General features: G+C 46.8%; 1 protein-coding gene across 10 annotated transcripts in view; it reads right to left on the reverse strand.

Moving 5' to 3' along the window:
• Window positions 1–17716, reverse strand: part of SAMD11 (sterile alpha motif domain containing 11) — a 159805-nt gene extending 142089 nt beyond the window's left edge. The window contains exons 1-2 of one of the 10 annotated variants that reach the window (XM_060276218.1): window positions 16779–17716; window positions 13335–13426 (exon numbers count right to left, since the gene is read on the reverse strand). In XM_060276218.1, the coding sequence (XP_060132201.1) occupies window positions 13335–13426; window positions 16779–17616 (930 nt within the window). In that variant the 5' untranslated portion in view covers window positions 17617–17716. The other 9 variants (XM_035118488.2, XM_035118490.2, XM_035118487.2 and 6 more) reach the window with 9 other exon arrangements.
• Window positions 17717–18234: the final 518 nt, after the last annotated feature.

Raw genomic sequence — 18234 nt, forward strand, 5'->3', positions numbered from 1 at the left:
ACAGTTGCTGTACAGATACGGTACTTGGGATCATATGTGCATGATCATCATCTTGTGAATGGTGGTTAAGAAGCTGTGACCATGTAAAAGCTGTGCCTTGAGCAAGGAGAAGCTCTTCCCGGCTTGTGTCTCCTTTAAAGAGGGAAGCAGGAGGTGGAAACATGGCAAACCAAGGTTTAAGTCAGGCATCCCCAAACTTCGGCCCTCCAGATGTTTTGGACTACATTTCTTATCATCCCTGACCACTGGTCCTCTTAGCTAAGGACGATGGGAGTTGTAGGCCAAAACATCTGGAGGGCCGCAGATTGGGGATGCCTGGTTTAAGTGATAATCTGTCAGATACCTCTGTTTTAAGTATGGCTAAAGTTAAACCACAGATTAGCATTACTGTATATGCAAACTCATCGCCTCAGTGAGAAGCAGGCCCAAGATTTCATGAAAGCAGAGATCCTACTTCACACAAACTTCACACTTGATTGGTGTAACAGCAAGCGATGGAAATGCAGGTGAATGGGACAACCCTGGTGGAGCCTGCATTTGTCTAGGATGTGCCTGTCAAGGATCTTATTTTTAACTTATCTCGTGGTTTATATTTCGGTTTTGTAAGCTACTTTAACTGCGATTGTAACAGAAAGGTGGGATATAAACCATTAAGATGAAACACATTCAAAATAAACCTTTAGTCTCCCTCCAGACATGATGCTTTTCAGTGAGCTCACACATTCAGCTGCCAGCAATTGTGAGCAGTTGCCAACTAAGTCCTACTTGCAGGAAACCCATTTAAATCAATGGGATATGTGTTAGCCATGCCAATTAACTTCAACAGGTCTACTCTGAGTGGGATTAGCACTGGATACAACCCCAAGTGTCCAAGCATCAGTTGACGGACATGCATGTGGGAATCAGACCCTGAAATAGTGAATCATTATTTCATGATAATAATTATGGGAGGCAGATTTGAACCTGACTCCTCTCACCAAAATCCTAAACACTAGTCCACTCCCTAACAAATGTTACCTGGAGCCCAAATGAATGCGTAAACAAGTGGCATCTGTAATAAAGATGCCCTATGATGCAACCCCATTCACTGGGGAACACAGCCCTTTCTGCTTCAGCAGCCCTAATTCCAAGGAATGGTTAGAATAAAGGAAGCTGACTTATATTGAGCAAAACCATTTGGTTAGTATGATAGACATTGGCTGGCAGGAGCTCTCAAGGGTTTCAGCCCAGGGTGCCTCCCAATCCTACCTGGAAATGCCAGAGATTGAACATGGAACCCTTTGCATGCAAAGCAGGTGCTCTACTACTGAGCTAGGGCCCTTCCTTATCAGCTTCTCACAAGGTGAAACAGTTCTTGGATTTTCCTAATGAGGTTTCAGAGGGGAAAAAATCAGTTGAGAAGCAGCTTCAGGCACATGCTGCAGTGTGTGGGGTGTGTGTGTGCTGCTTTCTGCTGAGCCGATTTCCAAATGTGGATCTATACAGCCAGATGCAATTTCCTCTTCAAATCAATGTTCCAACCCCCACTCGCTCTTTCTGGGTGGCTGATGTGGTCTCCAACCATTCACAAAGGTTGATTAAAGCCCCTGACACTACAAATTTGATTTGACACAAGAGAAAGGGAGAGCAGAGGGGAGGGAGGAAAGGATGGGGGATGGGATTAATTTAATTTAATCTTTGCAAGAACAGAGAGTTCCAGTTACAGGTAGGTAGCCGTGTTGGTCTGCTGTAGTCGAAACAAGACAGAGAAACCAGTAGGAGAACACTTCAATCTCCCAGGACATTCTATACAAGATCTCAAAGTAGCTGTCATATTACAAAAGAATTTCAGAAATAGACTGGGAAGAGAAGTTGCTGAATTGCTACTTATTACCAAACTTAAAACCATGGAGAGACCTGGTCTGAATAGAGACATTTGATTCTTATCTCATTATACATGATACAGCTATTTTTAGCCATCTCACCCCTTGCTTTTCCCTGTAAGACCAATTGCAGTTGTTAACAGTCGTCAACAGGTTTACCACACCTATCAGCCAATCTCCCATTCCCACCACCCTTCTGAGTAATACCCCTCCCCACCATCTCACTATATATAAGGGTCTGGTGACTCCTATTTCAGTGTATCTGAAGAAGTGTGCATGCACAGGAGAGCTCATACCAATGACAAACTGAGTTGGTCTCTAAGGTGCTACTGGAAGGAATTTTTAAATTTTGTTTTGATTAGGGAGTTCCAGGTTAGAGAATTTCAATGCTCACCCCTTTGGCTATGGAGAGAGCAGGCGGAGGCCATTTACCCCTCAAAAGCAGCCCCTCCTCCTCCTTACTTTCTATTATTAAAAAATAAAAGTTAACAAGTTTGGCTGTCAATAAGCATGCAATATGATAAGCAGGCATTTGCTGCAGTCTTCAATCTATGTTTACAACGGACAAATCCCATTCACTTCAATGGGGCAGACTTCAGAGCACACAGCCTGAGAAAGTGTCGGCTGCAATCCTCATTGCTCGGTGACTTTTCTTTCTGTGCAAATATGCCTTGGATTGTGCTGTTTGCCTTTCTCCACCCCACACCCCACCTGCCATGTTTAAGGAAGGAAATGATAATCAAAGATGGGAAGAGGCCAGGAAGCAGTTGTGAAAGAAAGCACATGTGGGGGGGGGGTTTTCCCCAACATAGGTTTTAGTCAGCAGCCCCATCATAACTGTGTAATTTGATTGTGTGTGGGTACATGTATGTGTGTGTTTACTCTGCGTTTTCAAAATGTAGCTCAAGGGACAATGGAGTCAAGTGCAATGCACAAAGCAAGGTATTGGTCCTCGGATCTATTATACATCTGAGTTGGGGAACTATTGGGCCTCCAGATGTTGCTGAACTACAGCTCCCATCATCCCACACCATTGGCCACACTGGCAGTGGCTGATGGGAATTCAGGGCGAAAGACTCACCAGCCCTGCCTGTCCTACACTGTTTTGGATTTTAAGGTATCTGAAAGACCACCTTTTCCCGTGTGAACTGGCCAGTTGGTTACACTCATAATCACTGGAGGCATTGGATTTGTTTGTTTTTGTCCCACTGTCTAAAGAAGGTTAGTAGTTAGTGTCAGGGTAATCAAGACAGGGCCCTGTTTTGGCCTGTGGCAGCAGCCCCATAATGAACTTTCCTAGAGACTTTTGTATAGACACTATAACTGGCCTCATCCCTGATGGTTTTTAGGTAGGCACTGGAAGTGGGGTTTTTTTTCTTTTCATTTTGGTCACATGTTCTTCACCTGGATGCTTTTGCAGGGTTACTTTTGAGTAGCTGTCTAAATACACTGGGGCATTGCTTCCAAGGAGCTATCAAACCATTGGTCCATCTACCGTGTTTCCCCTTTTTTAAGACACCGTCTTATAACTTTTTTCCCTCAAAAAAACACACAGTGGCTTATTTTCAGGGGGTGTCTTTTTTTTTTAAAAAAAAGGGCTGGTACAACTGGGACCCACTGGCTCAGGATGCTCGGTGCTCTCTTCTGCACATTGCTGGGCGCGTTGTTGGCGCTGCCAGTTCCGAGCGCCTGCAGGGTGGGGTGGGGGTGGCAGTGCTTTAAACCCCCAACCCTGTAGAAAGCAATGGAAGTTATGGACCGTAACAATCCTTAAGAGGCGCAGGTCTTAAAAAAACCCTGGTATCACCCTTGAAGCACAGCCTTCCAAAGTCAGGGGGGAAGAGGTCTGTTTAGACAAAGGAAAGGATCGGGGGTGATTCTGCGCCCTGGGACCCACAGAGCTACTTTAAAAATCCCAACCTGGGGGGGGGGTCAAATAGTGAAGCCCCATAGCCCTGTAGCAACAGAAGGCACATTCTGAAGCACCCGAGCTGTTCGGTTCCATAAAAAATCCAGGAATTGTAAAATTAACAACAATAATGGGGGGGCACTCTATCCAAAGAGTTAAGAAGGAATGGGAAAGTGTTGAGTTATATATGGAAAAATATGGAAAGGAAAGTTAGTTAAAGATAAAAAATAAATAATTATCGCAAGGGAAAAAATAACATCATAAAGGGTAATAATATTAAATATAAAATAGACAACACAACAGAAAAAGCAATTATATGACTAAATGAGATCGCACAGGAGTGAGGGAAGTGGGGAGAGAGGGAGGGGGGTAAGGAATGGAAGGAGGCAATGGTTGGAGGAGGGTATAGGGGGATGAATTAAAGGAAAATTAAGACTGAGAAGCGCATGGTTTTTGTTTTTTAAAGATGCAAAGGCTTGCAATCAGCCAAAGTATAGAGCCCAACTTCCAGGAGACTGCGATCTACTTGCGGATTTATAAACTGGAGGTGATCTACCCCCGTTTTATTGGTGTTCAGGTCAGAGTTGTTTTTAGAGAGAGGAAATATCCCATTTTTGAGGTTAAAGTAAAAGTTCCTGACCTTTTTTTTATAATGAGGAAATGCTGCTAAAACTCCGTTCTTCATTCCACGAAGGGGAGAGGGGGCGGGGCCGGGTGCTCAAAGACAAAAGAAATGGAAAAGGAGATAGCGATCAACTCCAGCCTCGCATTAATGCAGCCATCGGGAGAGGCAGGGGCTGCAGCCGAGTGCTGCTTCACAAACAAACGGGGGGGGGGGGAGTGCTTAGAATCCAGAGAATCCAGCTGAAAAACACGAAGCAGCAACAGCAATTGCACACACACCATCCCAAGCCAGCACAGTAACCAAGTCCCAAAAGCAAGAAAGGACTCAGCAAACACTGCTGCGGCCGGCGTTGCTGCTGCTGACTCAGGGAGCTCAGTGCTCTCTTCCGCACAGCGCCTATCACTATGGCTTATTTTCGGGGTACGGTTTATATTTCTCAAATGCTTAGAAATGCTGCTATGGCTTATTTTATGACTACGCCTTAAAAAGGGGGAAACACGGTAGCTCAGAAGCCTCTCTATAGAGTATCTGACTGAGACATTTCCAGCCCTACCTGGAGATGCCGGGGATTGAACCTGGGACCTTCCAAGTGCAACCGCGTGCAAAGCAGATGCTCTGCCACTAAACTACAGCGCTTCTCCAAAGTGGGAGGTTGCATCATGCTATTAGAAGACTCCCCATTGTTCTCCAGCCTTGCTAAGATTGATGAGCATGCCGTTCCCAGAAGGGAACCAACCGTTACTGACATGACAGCATTTTAAAGAGAGCGGGGAGTGGAGTGGATTTTATTTGGTGGATGGACTCCCAGAAGGATACTTTGAAGTTAAATATTTCCCTGCTTTTGAAAAGCCTAGTGTAAAACCATCAAGATAACCTCCCTAAGAAGTTAAACAGTAAAAGACAATGGCCTCAATCCAAAGCCACAAACACACACAAATTCTGCAATATTGTTGTTCTTTCTACTTCAGTGGGAAAAAGCTTCATGCACCAAGATTGCAACAGGGTGGGAACATCCCCTGATGTTGACAGAAACAGGTGAAATCTTGCTCCTATAATCTTTGAGTATACATTGGAAGACCCTTGTATGCAGACCCAAAGCCACGATCTTATGGCCAGGATTTCATATGCATTTGCTTGGTCACCTGCAGCAAGTTCATAGCTGCCAAGTTCTCCCTTTTTTTAAGGGAAATTCCCTTATGCTGAATAGGCTTCCTCGTGAGAAAAGGGAAAACTCGGCAGCTATGAGCAGGTTTAGAATTACCGGTAACTCCTGGCAACCAGGTAGCGAAGCATTGTAAAGGCTGGTTTTCTTTTAGGCTGACATGTGGCTAACTAAGGGATATTTAGGCACTTGGGTTAGTAAAATGGGGAGAGAGAAATAAATTGTATGAAGTAATTTGTGAGGCCGATCAAGACAAATAGGTGTGATCTAAAGAAAATTATACATGCTGAAGGTGCCACTGATTTCATATTTGCAGGAAGGAAGAGTTAGCCACAAGCACAGAGTAGAAATTTACTCTTTGTCTTATTACTCCTCTCTTTACAGCATGCTTTACACTTCCTTTGTAAGTGGGATTCTCCATATAAAGTTCACAACTGCTTTTACAAAGCAGTTTCTCTGGATCCCTTGCACAGTAGCCACTTGGCAGATTGTACACAGACGGGTGTTAGCATGCCATTCTTCCAAAATGTGCAGCAATCAGCCACACAAGGACCCATATTGGCAAACACCTTGTGAATATGCACTCCACAAAATCGCCCCAGTCATCAAACCTAGCATGACCCTATATAGAAAGTACCATATATCATAAAGGACCAATTAATGTATATTAATGCAGACTCAGCAAACCATGTGTCAAAAGCCCTTTTCCCTTCCCAACAAGCCTTCCCTTCAGACATGTATTTTATATGTAAATAGCCACACAATATTTTATTTAGTGCACTCCACAGCTATAAATTGTGTTGCTGTCAAAATGAATGTGATGTTTTTCAGCGTTATAGAATCACCATCTCAAGGAAACCTGAATCTGCTGTGCTTCCAATTATCATTGTTGCTGTGAAACCATGAAAATGGCACACTGCTTATGACACCTAGGATTAAAAGCAGGCAAGTTTAACCCATAATACTAGAGTTATAAAACAAACTGTGAAACACTTCCTTTACCACCCAAACTTCCAGGTACTCCACATTCCAGGGAGTTCTACATGCTATAAACTATTTTTGGCTAACAATTTAAAGTAATCATCTGCACCAGGAGAACCTTTATAGTCCTCTTCTCAGAGAGCTGCTGGCAGGGTGGGGAAGGAGGGCTGTAGTGAGAATGACACGGAAGCTCAATAATGTGGCAAAAGCATGCAAGCAAAGCTTCAGAAGTTTCTACCCTTATTTTAATTAAGAGACTCCACAGCTCTTTAGATTGACTATTTGATCTTGTGCGTTTCAGCTCTGCCCTGCTCATGCCCATTCTTAGGGCATGTTCAAACACAGAGTGGTGTCTGGGTCTGAGGCACCCATTTGACCAGCCCAATCCTTGCAAAGTGGCTGACCTCCACTAGTCCCACACATACAGAATGTGTGGGGTATTCTTTGTCTGTCTGTTTATTTTATATGCTACCCTTCATCCAAGAAGCACAGGGCGGTTTATAGTATAAAAACACAAAAATACATAACATAATAACAAACAATGCAGTAACACCCCACCCCACCCAGTTTAAAAGGCCATTGGTTGTTTAATCAGCCCCAGTCCTGGGTGAAGTGGAATGTTTTCGCCTGGTGCCTAAAGCAAAGCCCTAGCTACCAGGGGAGGGGGGACAGCCAGGTTTTTTGCCCCGGGTGAAGCCTCGAGAGGGGTGCCATTGAGGCTCCCAGTCTCTCTCTGTGTGTGTGTGTGTGTGTGCGCGCGCACACACACACAAATGTGCATGGGGGAGGGTGCCAAACTGGGTCTTTGACCCAGGTGAAATAGAGCCTAGTTCCACCCCTGCCTAAAGATATGTCATGAAGGCACCAGGTGAGCCTCCCTGGGGAGAGCATTCCACAAATGGGGAGCCACTGCAGAAAAGGCCTGTTCTCATGGAGAAAGCACACAAAGAAGGGCCTATGATGAATGAAAGGTCTGGGTAGCTTCATATGAGGAGTGGCGATCCTTGAGGTATTCTGGTCCTGAGCTGTTTAAGGCTTTATAGGTCAAATGCAGCACTTTGAATTGGGCCTGGAAACTAATTGGCAGCTAATGCAGTCAAGGCCAGGATTGGTGTTATATGCTCAAACCGTCCTGTCCCGGTGAGCAACCTGGTCACTGAATTCTGCACCAGCTGAAGTTTCCAAACAGTCTTCAGAGGCAGCCCCATGGATAACACATTGTTGTAAACTAACCTAGATGTTACCAGAGCATAGACAAAAGACATTAGGCTATCCCTGTCCATATAGGGGTGCACCTAGGCCATTCAACCAAAGCTGATGAAGGCACTCTGTGCCACCAAGGCCACTTGAGCCTCAAGCAACAGTAAAGGATCTAGAAGTACCCCCTAGCTGCATACCTGCTCCTTCAGATGGATGTGTAACCCCATCAAGAGCAGACAACCTCCCATCCATCCATCCATTCTAGGCAACTGCCCACTAACAGTACCTCAGTATGATTTGGAACGAGCATCGGTTTGTTGGCTCTCATCCAGTCCATTTCCGAAATGGTAAGCCCAAGGGGCAAAGTTAAATTCAGCAAAATGTTGCCTAAAATTCTGAGTGACATGGTTCCCATCAGTGATGGCTGGCGTACATTGAGACTAGCAGGGTGGAGAGTAGGAAGCCCAAACAGTAAACAGCCCAAACAGTAACAGCCAAGTAAATCAAAATGTGTCTCCATTCTTCTCCTTCTCTTCACTGCTAGATTCTACAAGGGGCAATAATAAGACTGAGAAGGAGGAAGCTGACAGCTATGGTCAACCCAACAGGACTGGCTGTAAGTAAGAAGGTGGGAGAGGGGGATGTCTGAGGTTGGTGGGGTAATGTGTCATTTGTCCTAATGGTCCTATTTTCTCTTATTCAAGTTCACTGGTGCGTTAAGGAAAGGGCTTTGGGGCAGAGGTTGACGGTCGTACTGAGCAGAAGGGCCTTCCAAATACAGCAGGGTTGGCTTACTATACTATACGTATTTAAAATAGGTGAAGTAATACACATTACCATCCACAGCAGATGTCAGGAACCTTTGGCCTTCCATATGTTGCTCAGCAACTTCCATCAGCCCTAGTAAGCATGCCCAATGGCTTGGGGGGGGGGATGATAGGAGCTGTAGTTCATCAATATCCAGAGGGTCAAAGGTTCCATATACCTGATCCAAAGCGAACCCTGCCTGCCCTTGGTAAAAGCCTAAAATTAACTAACTACACCACAGTTCCCATTTTGTGGCAAGGGGAGATACCACTCTGTACACTTCCTGTTCAGCACAACAGCACCCAAAAAAGGGAAGGGTGCTCTTTCCACAGGGCCTGTAAGACAGAGTTGTTCTGCCTGGCCTTTGGCTTGGAATCAGCCTGATCCCCTCCCCCTCTTTCCATTTCCTTCTGTGATGGAACCCCTATTTGGGGACTTCCCAGGCTTTTTTCTGGCCCATGTAGGACCAGTCTGGATAGTTGGCCTTGGTGAAGTTTTGACGTTTTCTCCCCCAAAACAGTTTTGATTCTGGGTTTCCACTGAAATGATGCTGCATTTTAAGTTGTATTTTAATCCTGTTTTTAAGTTGCATTTTAATAAATTGTTTTTATACCTGATGTTAGCTGCCCTGAGCCCGGTCTTAGCCGGGGAGAGCGGGGCATAAATAAAAATTATTATTATTAATGTTGTTGTTGTTGTTGTTAGAACGCACCCTTGGGTGACAGTGGCTCCAGCCTTCCAGTGTGGTAGCCATGTTACATTTGTTGCAGCAGAACAATAAAGTACAGTAACTTCTTGACAAGACTAAAAAATTATTAGGGCCTAAACATTTGGACACTAAAGAGCCCCACTTCGTAAGAAGCACAAACGGTGCTTGAAGTGAACTAGCTCTGCATTACCAAGTTTAGTTAATTAGTTAAAAACAGGGTGGATAAAAATCAATGATTTTTTTAAAAAAAATCAAAAAAATCGGATTTTTTTGATTTAAATCTGATTTTTTTTATTTAAATTGGATTTTTTAAAATAAAATGCTTTTTGAGGAAAATATATTACCATCCAAAGGTTATTCCATCATGAAATAGAGATTAGTTTTTTAATTATGTAGAATAAGGTTGTATATGTTTAATTTTGGGGGTAAATAAATTCCATTAATCCATTCACAATGCCATGCTCTTCCAGAGGTTTTTGTAAGATTATTGGGCAGTTTCTCTGCCTACAAGATATTATCACAGATGCTTGGTTTACTTTTGCAGTTCTCAAAACTGAATTTGACTCAACAGAGATCACATGCCTCTTCTTCACAGCAAAAATGTTATAACATGAACAGAGTTGAGAAAAAGACCTTAATCCTATTGTTCTACAAACCTATGAATACAGAAACAACCCCTTCAGTGCTAAGTTTCAAGAAGTTCAGTGAATAGAATAGAAACAATATTTTTCTGATTGTTTGGAGTGGACAGTATTTAAGTTTTTCATATGTAGGCTGGGCTGACAGTCTAAGTTTCTTAAAATATATATATATTGTTTTTGTTTAGCCAAATTAGTTAACAAACATGGATGTTTGTTTAAGCAAATAACATATGCTGTAATGTTATTGTTTCAGTTGAATAAATCTATTCAAATTGTTATTATTAAGGTAATGATTATTTTTCTCCTTCCTAAGTACAACAGTAAAGTTGTCCAAATATGAATAACCTATTAAACTGGGGATAAAAAACTAATATGAAAAGTTGTTATTCTAAAAATCTTCATCTACTTGCATATTAAAGTTATACCAGCAAGAATTAGTCTTTATGTAGAAAACTATGATTTAAATCAAGCCTTACTGACTAGTGATTTAAATCGTGATTTAAATCAGTTTGATTTAAATCAAATCCACCCTGGTTAAAAACTCTCTAAACTACACCTGTAAATAATTCCCATAATTGCTGGACAAACTGAAGATGAATTGCCATATTTTTTCCGTCTATAAGACGCTCCCATGTATAAGACACCCCCAAATTTTGGACATTATTTTTAAAGGAAAAAAACTGGTCTTATACACGAAAAAAACACGGTAAGTTTGTTTTGTGGGGTAGAAAGATGTGAAGTTCATATTTGTGTTCATTCTCTTACTCTTTGGGCCTGTACGCTTAAATATAATTATTACTGGAGGAAATAAATGATCCAATTCCTCTGTGTGGTTTTTTAATGCTTCCTTAGTCTTCTGAAGTATATTTAATACTTCAGCACAGCAACTTATAACATTTAGATATGGCGGCCTCTTTCAGTGGGTGAGATGTGCTGTACTCCTTTTTTTTACGTAAACACAATATTTTTTAGTTTTTGTTTCATTTTAGCTGTATATTGGTTTTAATTTTATTTTAAACTCACTTTGAGATAATAATAATTAATAATAATAATAATAATTCTGAATGCTGAATTTTTATTTTATTTTGCCAAGGATCATTTGGACAAACTGTGAAATGAAAATGAATTAAACTAGTTCACTCTGCGAAGGGACGGGCATAAACTTGAATTAATCCCTTTCTGGACGTGCTGAACTTAAACTAGAACTGGATTGTCCTGAATGACTTAAGCTAGAGCATGTTACAAAGGTGGGGATACCTGTGGGCCCCCAAGAGGTTGTCAGGAGTCCAGCTCCCATTGTTCCTGACACGGTCCATGCTGGCTAAGACTTATGGAAATTTGAGTGCAACAGCATCAGAAAAGCCACAGGTTCTCCATCCCTGGCCTACAGCAGGGCTGACCTTAAAGACAACTCAGAAACATCAACTGGTTCAAAGTGCAGTGGCCAGATTACTGACAGAGGTTGTCTTTAGAACCCATATAACCCCAAACAATTGCATTGGCTGCCATTGTTTCTGGGCCCAATTTAAGGCGCTCACAAATATCCTTCTTCCATTCAGACCCTCTTGGGTGTTAAGACAAACGGGGTGGGTGGGTGTCTTGGTAGTTATGCTACCCACAGAAGTTCGGGGCATTCTATGTTGCAGCCCCCAAATCGTGGACTTCCTCCTTGACAGAGGTGTGTCTGACACCTTCACTGTACAGCTTGCCACGAATGCTTGAAGAGGCAACCTATTTACCTACTCCGGCCTCTGACACTTGAGGTGTGTGTTTTCAGGACCCTATTCTTAGAAGAGAATTTTGTTTTAGCTGCTTTTAATTCTGAATGTTAAATTGTTGCAACCTGCCCTGAGACCTGCTGGTGAATAACAACCACCACCAACAACAACATAATAGCATATTTTTCCCTCTCAGGCAGCAGGTACCACCCTTCCCAAAGGAGCAACCCAATATATTTGCAATGTGGCAGCGGCCTCTAGATCTCATACGTCCCAGTCAGAGAAGTGCCCACCACTGTACAAAGAAGAAAAGCCCACCCAGTGTCTAGAGCCTGGGGGCTCTGGACTTTCCCCAACACAGCTACTGAAGCTGGTGAGTGATAATATAAACAGGCCTAGATTACCTGCCCCCCACTGCCAATACAATTTAATTGGGGTAGGTAGGATCAGGCTCTCCAAGGCTGAAGAACTGGCCATCCTCAAATCAGGTATCTTAAGAGCACATCTACACTATGAATTTAAACCTGCCTCAAATATGTTTTGCTGTGATGACCCCGGGGTCTCCCTCATCACACACACACACAAAACGTAATGGAACTTTTGGAAATGAACATACCACCACCAAGCCATATACTGCAAATAATCAGCTGCCTTTCAGCTGTCAATAACCACATTTGCACTTCACAGACCCACAAATCCTCATTTGGCATTCAGTGCTCATTTACAAATGTTTATAGATACACAGATCTTACTCAACAAGCCTCACTTTGTGTTATATCACACCACCTTTACCAGAAAAAAGTAGGATGCCATGCAATTGTCAAAAAGTACTGATGCGAGTCAATTCAGTAATCACAAATGGAAACCCAAACCCTATACTCTTAATGACATCACACTCTTCAACAGCGGAGAATTACGGATTCCTGCTCCAGATTCTATGCACACAATGTGGGTTGCAAATCCTCTCTTTGCCCATAAATACGATTTGAAAGGTGTGGGGCTCGGAACCCCACCCCATCGTTTCATCATTCCAATTTAGAATACAGCAGGGTGCTAGAGTGTGCAAAACCAGCTGCGTTAAGTGATCTTGGGTGTAAGTACATTTACATGAAAGTATGTCTCATTGATTGAAGTATCGGAACAGTGGAGAACGGGGCCTTGCATTTAATTGAACCCTACTAAACATGTTCATTTCCATTTTCAAAAAAAACAACCCACAATTTTTTAAAACGAACATCGTGTTCTCTTCTTTTTTCAAGATAGGGTTGTGATTCTTCCAGTCTTTTGCCAACACAGTTCCACAACATGCACATTCCGATATCATAATCTAACTTCAAATCCTCTTACATTGACTATTTTGCACTGCTGAATAATATACCAGAAAGCTGATAGAAAACTCACAAATACTTGAGTTGGCATCCTTGAACAGCAGTTTTGCCTGCCTGTTGGAGGCTGCAACCCTGAGCCCTCCTCTCTAACATGGAGCTAAAACTAGATGCATTCAGCATAAGAACATCACAGGATATAGCTCTCTCAATTGTCACTGAGGACCACAAACCCATCTCCCACCAGCAGTCACATATATACTTAAAAACAGTGTGCACACTGGCGGGGTGTGTGTGGATAGAAAAAGAGATTATCAAATAGAAATGTGGCCAAATATTGAAACAGAAAAATTATTGCTTTGCGTTCTCATTTTGGTTTTTCGCAATCATCTTACCACTGGAGACGAAATTCGACACCCAGGGCAATCACAGATTGGAGGATGTACCTGTAAGATTCCTTTGGACATAAGAGTCTTCAAACTTTTCCCTGGATGAAAAAGAAAAAAGAGGGGAATGGGGGAATGGAAAGAACAAAACAAGTATTTAGTTCGGCTTTTAAAAAGAAAGAGACAGACTGAGAGGCTTAGCACAAAACAAGCCAGCCTCTAACTGCCCCCCCCCCTTTACAGGGCCCTGCCTTGCACCTTAATTGAACTTTGTACCCTGTGGAAATTATGAAAAGGAGTAGCAGCGCTCATTAGCCCCTATCTAACCTTGTTAAAAATGTTCGCCAGGCTGAAAAATAATAGGGGAACCCTGAAAAGGAGAGGCCTTGGAGGAGCAGAGCTGCTCTGCACCCACCCCGCCTCCCCCTGCATCAAGCAAACACCATTCAAGATGCCTGCATTTGCAATTCACAGCCATGACGCCAGCACTCAAAGGATAAAACGCACAGACACACACAACTGAATGCAGGTAAAGAAAGGCAAACAACAGGCTGAAGAGACAGGCAGGGAGTTTAGCCCCCGCTGCCCCTGAAAAACTCTTTTCTCCGTCTCTTGAACACCAGCCCTCCTCCTCCTCAGAGGAATGAGGGGACTTTTCCTGAAGACGGCCGGAGGAAGGAGGTAGGAGCATCATTAGAGCGGCGGCAGCAACAGCCGCTCTCCTCCACCTCGAGGCGATCAATAAACAAGGCGAGGTGTCAGTCACCTCCTAATGGCTCTTGGGACCCTCGGCGTGACACATACAACCCTCGGCTAATGACATGTCAAGACGGACGCCTCTTGGGCTTCCCACCTCCTTCACCCAGCTCTCCTGCCCCCGCTTCGCCCCAGCATCAGCTGCCTCCCCGAGCAATGAAATAAAATAAAATAAAATGAGGCGCGGGGGGGGGTTTAAAAGAGAGCGCGAGCCAATGCAAGCCACAGGGGCGATCCTCGCCTCCTCGCACTAGAGCAACAACGACGCACCCGCTTGCGGCTCCACTTTTCCAGGGGAAAGTCGCTGGGCCGAAGGTGTAGGGAGATTTTGTGAAATCAAATTCTTAAAAAGGAGGAGGAAGAAAGAAGAGGAGGTTAGAGGAGCAGCCGCCAGTACAGACCTCCCTCCCACTCACCAGCTCCCTCGCCGCCGCCACCCACCTGCCTCGGCGCATTAGTGGATCCGGACTGAGCGGCTGGGGTTGGGATTTCGGTTTCTATTCGCATCAGCCCTCGCCGAAGCGACTCCCCCCACCCACACGCCCGAAGCCTGACAGGCGCACTTCCAGAGCAAAGCAGGCGCAGCAGCAGACCCGCGGTTGCCCTCCGACCCGACCCGCTCCTCCGCTTAACCTCAGCGTCGGCGGAAGGGGCGACCCCAAAACATCGAGGCCAGTCCCGGATCGGGACACAAGCGGCAGATCAACAGCAAGCCACGGAAGACGCCACACTGCGGGTTGGAGGAGGGACACCACAGGTCCACGTGCCTCTTGCCAGTCCAAGGTGTGGGGGGGGGAGGGGGTAGCAGCTCCGCTCATTGCGACGCCGTAAAAAAATGCAACCTCTCTCACACGCATACAGTACTTGGAAGTCGGCCCCGCAGAGTTCAGAGGGGCTTACTCCCAAGTTAGGATCGCACCCTCTAAGAATGCCACGCTACGTGCAAACACGAACCTTGCGTTTTGGAACACCCCTCCCCCCTCCAGGAAGCAGCGAGGTTGTTGCGCTTCACTTGCCATTCGGGGGGATGCCGGCGATAGGCGATGCCACCGCGCGAAAAGCGCTCCCGCCAATCGCGCCCAGCCGCCCCGGCGCAAAAGCTACACTCGGAGAAGAGCTTCGGCTTGGCGGGGCAGAGAGGGGGTGACGAGGCGGGCGCGCCGTTCACACATACACAGGCTGAGCTAGACGTAAACAGCAGCTGTGCAGACACAACCGCGAAGGGCGCCCAGCGCCAAGACCACAACTTCGCAGCCAGGCGAGCAGCGCCTCAAAGGGGACCAGCCGTCGGGGCAGCAGAGAAAACAACACACAAGGCTGCTCCAAAAAGGATGGGAGTTGTCTGTCGACCCCTTTGCTGTTTATAGTTCTGCTTCGATCCCCCACTACACGCACGCACACACACACACGCACACACATACACAAAAAGAGCCCAGAAACACACACCAGACTCCGAGCGCCAAAGCGCTGGCGGCTTCTCGGCTCAGTCTGGCCTTGAGAAGTTGCAGCCTCGGGTCACTTCGGAGGCGCGCTCCAGACAGTCCTTCGTCCGCGCCAGGCGGCTCTGGTTTGAAGTGGAGGAAAGATGAGTCTCTTCCAATCCTCAACCTCCCTCCCCCCCCCCCGTCGCAACTGGCGCGCGCGCGCGCGAGACTCCGCCACCGCCCAACAAGTGCAAGCTCCCCCCTCCCCATGGGCACATGCTGCTGCTGCCGCCGCTCTTAAAAAACAAACAAATAATCCATCCACGGTTTTACTTGGCCCACAAAATACAAGAGGTGCGCATCAATAAGACTCTTCAACTTTGTAAGCAAGCGCGAAAGCTTCGTCACCGCCGTCGGTTCTGTGTAGCGCATTTGCGGCGTTCGTTCATTCACACGCACGATAAGGCGAGTTTCATCTAAAGGTGTGTTTGAGTCAGTTGACTTTCCATAAGTTAAAAGGGCAGTTTATAAAAGGTGAGGCGGAGGACAAGGCTTGTGAAAAACGCACTTACAAACCCTCGCGGAACATCATACCGCACACCCGTTGGCCGACAGCTGTTGCCCCCGCTGGACATCAAGGGATTCAGCGGTGGAGAGGGATCTGGGAACGCGCCCCCTCTGAAAACCGCGGGAGTTTCCCAGTTTGACGGGACTCTCTTCTAACACGCGCCGATAGTTAACGCGGTCACGCCCCTCCCACCAGAACGTCGAATCTCCGGGAATGAGCAAAGGAGTCAGAGTGCCTCTGAACATGAACAGAGATCTTTCCCCGTAACACTTCAGTGAACAACGATCAACCCACCACACGATTATGGGATAACGGGACGCGGGGAGACTTGAACCCAAGCCACATATCATTTTAGCAGTTGCACACTATTTCCGGTAAAACGAAGAGCCCTGTGAAAAACTAACGCTTACCAAGCCTGCCCACCCCCCTTCCCCCTTCCCTTATCCGAGATCGGGACGGTGCAAAGGCTTGTTTCGTTTACTGACTGCTAAGGGAAAGGGAGTTTCAGCCTTCTAAAATCACACCCTACCTACTTTTCCCCACCAGCCGCCTGACGAGGAGCCCTGTGCCCACGAAAGCCGGCACTTTCGCCACAGAGAGAAGCCAGCCGAGCAAGTAGTAAGGATCAGCCCCGTCGCGTCGCGTCGCGCGCCCCGGCTTCCCGCCCCAGCTAGCTCGCTCTCTTCCCCGCCGGCCGGTCGGTACCTTTGTGCCGGATGCTCCGCTTCCAGTCCTTGGCGGTCTCCCGGCCGCTGACGAACTGGAACTCGTTGGGAGTGAGCCACTCGCCCCGGTAGCGAATGGAGGGCCCTTTGCTGCCCTGGCACAACTTATTGATGTAGAGGAGCGCCTTGTTCTCGCCGCACTCCACCTCGATGCAAGGCTCGCCGTTGTCGAAGAAGGGCTGGAAATCCGGGATGGACGAGAAGCGCTCCAGCATCAGGTCCTCGGGGAGGGGGTGCGGGTGGGAGTGGGCGGCGGCGTGGGGCGCCGCGTGGAAGTCCAGGTAAGCGCGCTGCTGCTGATGGTGGTGGTGCTGGTGGTGCTGGTGGTGGTGCGCAGCGGTGGCGAAGATCTGCTCGTAGGCAGGCGGGTGCGGGGTCACCACGGGGATGGCGGCGGCCGCCAAGGGGACCAGGTAGTCGGGCAAGGTCTCCATGGGCTGGTTAAAGGCGGCCAGCGCCAGCTCCTCCCGGTCCGGGCGCTCCCTCTTGATGGCCGGCATGGTGGCGGCGACAGCGGCGCGCTCAGCCGGCGGCGGCGGCGGCGGCTCTTCCCAGGCTGCAAGTTGCGCGCTTGGAATGAGCCTCCCGCAAGAGCAGCAGCAGCAGCAGCAAAACCAGCAACAGCCCCAGCACAAGCAGCACCTTGCAGGCGCCGCCGCCGGCGGCGAACCCGCTTGCAAAGCTCCCCAGCGGCGCAGCAGCCAAGGGGCGCCGGGATCCCGCAGCCAGCAACCCGAGCTTAATGCGCCCGGGAGGAGTTCAGAGCGGTGGCGGCGGCAGCGGCGGCAGATCTGCCCCTCCGGGTTAATACTTGACATCTTGGCCAGGGAGAGGGCGCCGCCGCCGCCACAGCTGCCGCCGCCGCCGGAGACATGGTTTCGGTCGCCAAAGGTTTATTGATCTCCACGCACACACACACACCCGCCGCCGCCCCCCCCCCAGCCACGGATCGACCCTGCGCCTCTGCTAGCGAGCTCTTTTCTCTCTCTCTCTCTCTCTCCCCCCCCCCCCCACTTCCCCGCCTGGAGTATCCCCTTCTGGCTTGCCCTGCCAGCCCACGCAGCCCTCCCTGCTCGTTTGCCTGGCGTTTTATTTTTAATCTCCCATTTAGACTTATGTTGGTTGTGTGCGAGTGGTTTTTTTATTTCTTTTTAAAGAAAATATATTAGTCACCTAAAATCTTGCAACCCCCACCCCCACCACCCGCCTTATTTTCTCTCTCCGTTCCACGCGGGTAACGCACTTTCACTCTCCTGGCCCGCCACTTGCAAAAAACATATTTTTTTTAAACTGCATTTTTTTTATACAAAAAAATTGCAATTGCTTTAGCGCACCCTTTGCAACATAGCTTTCCTTCCCTCCCACACAAGCCTGCAACTTTTCCACAGGTCTGTCTCCCTGCTATTAATAATAATTTTAAAAAACCCACCCACATG

Source organism: Zootoca vivipara, chromosome 6, assembly GCF_963506605.1.
Source record: "Zootoca vivipara chromosome 6, rZooViv1.1, whole genome shotgun sequence".
In the NCBI taxonomy this organism is placed as follows: domain Eukaryota; kingdom Metazoa; phylum Chordata; class Lepidosauria; order Squamata; family Lacertidae; genus Zootoca; species Zootoca vivipara.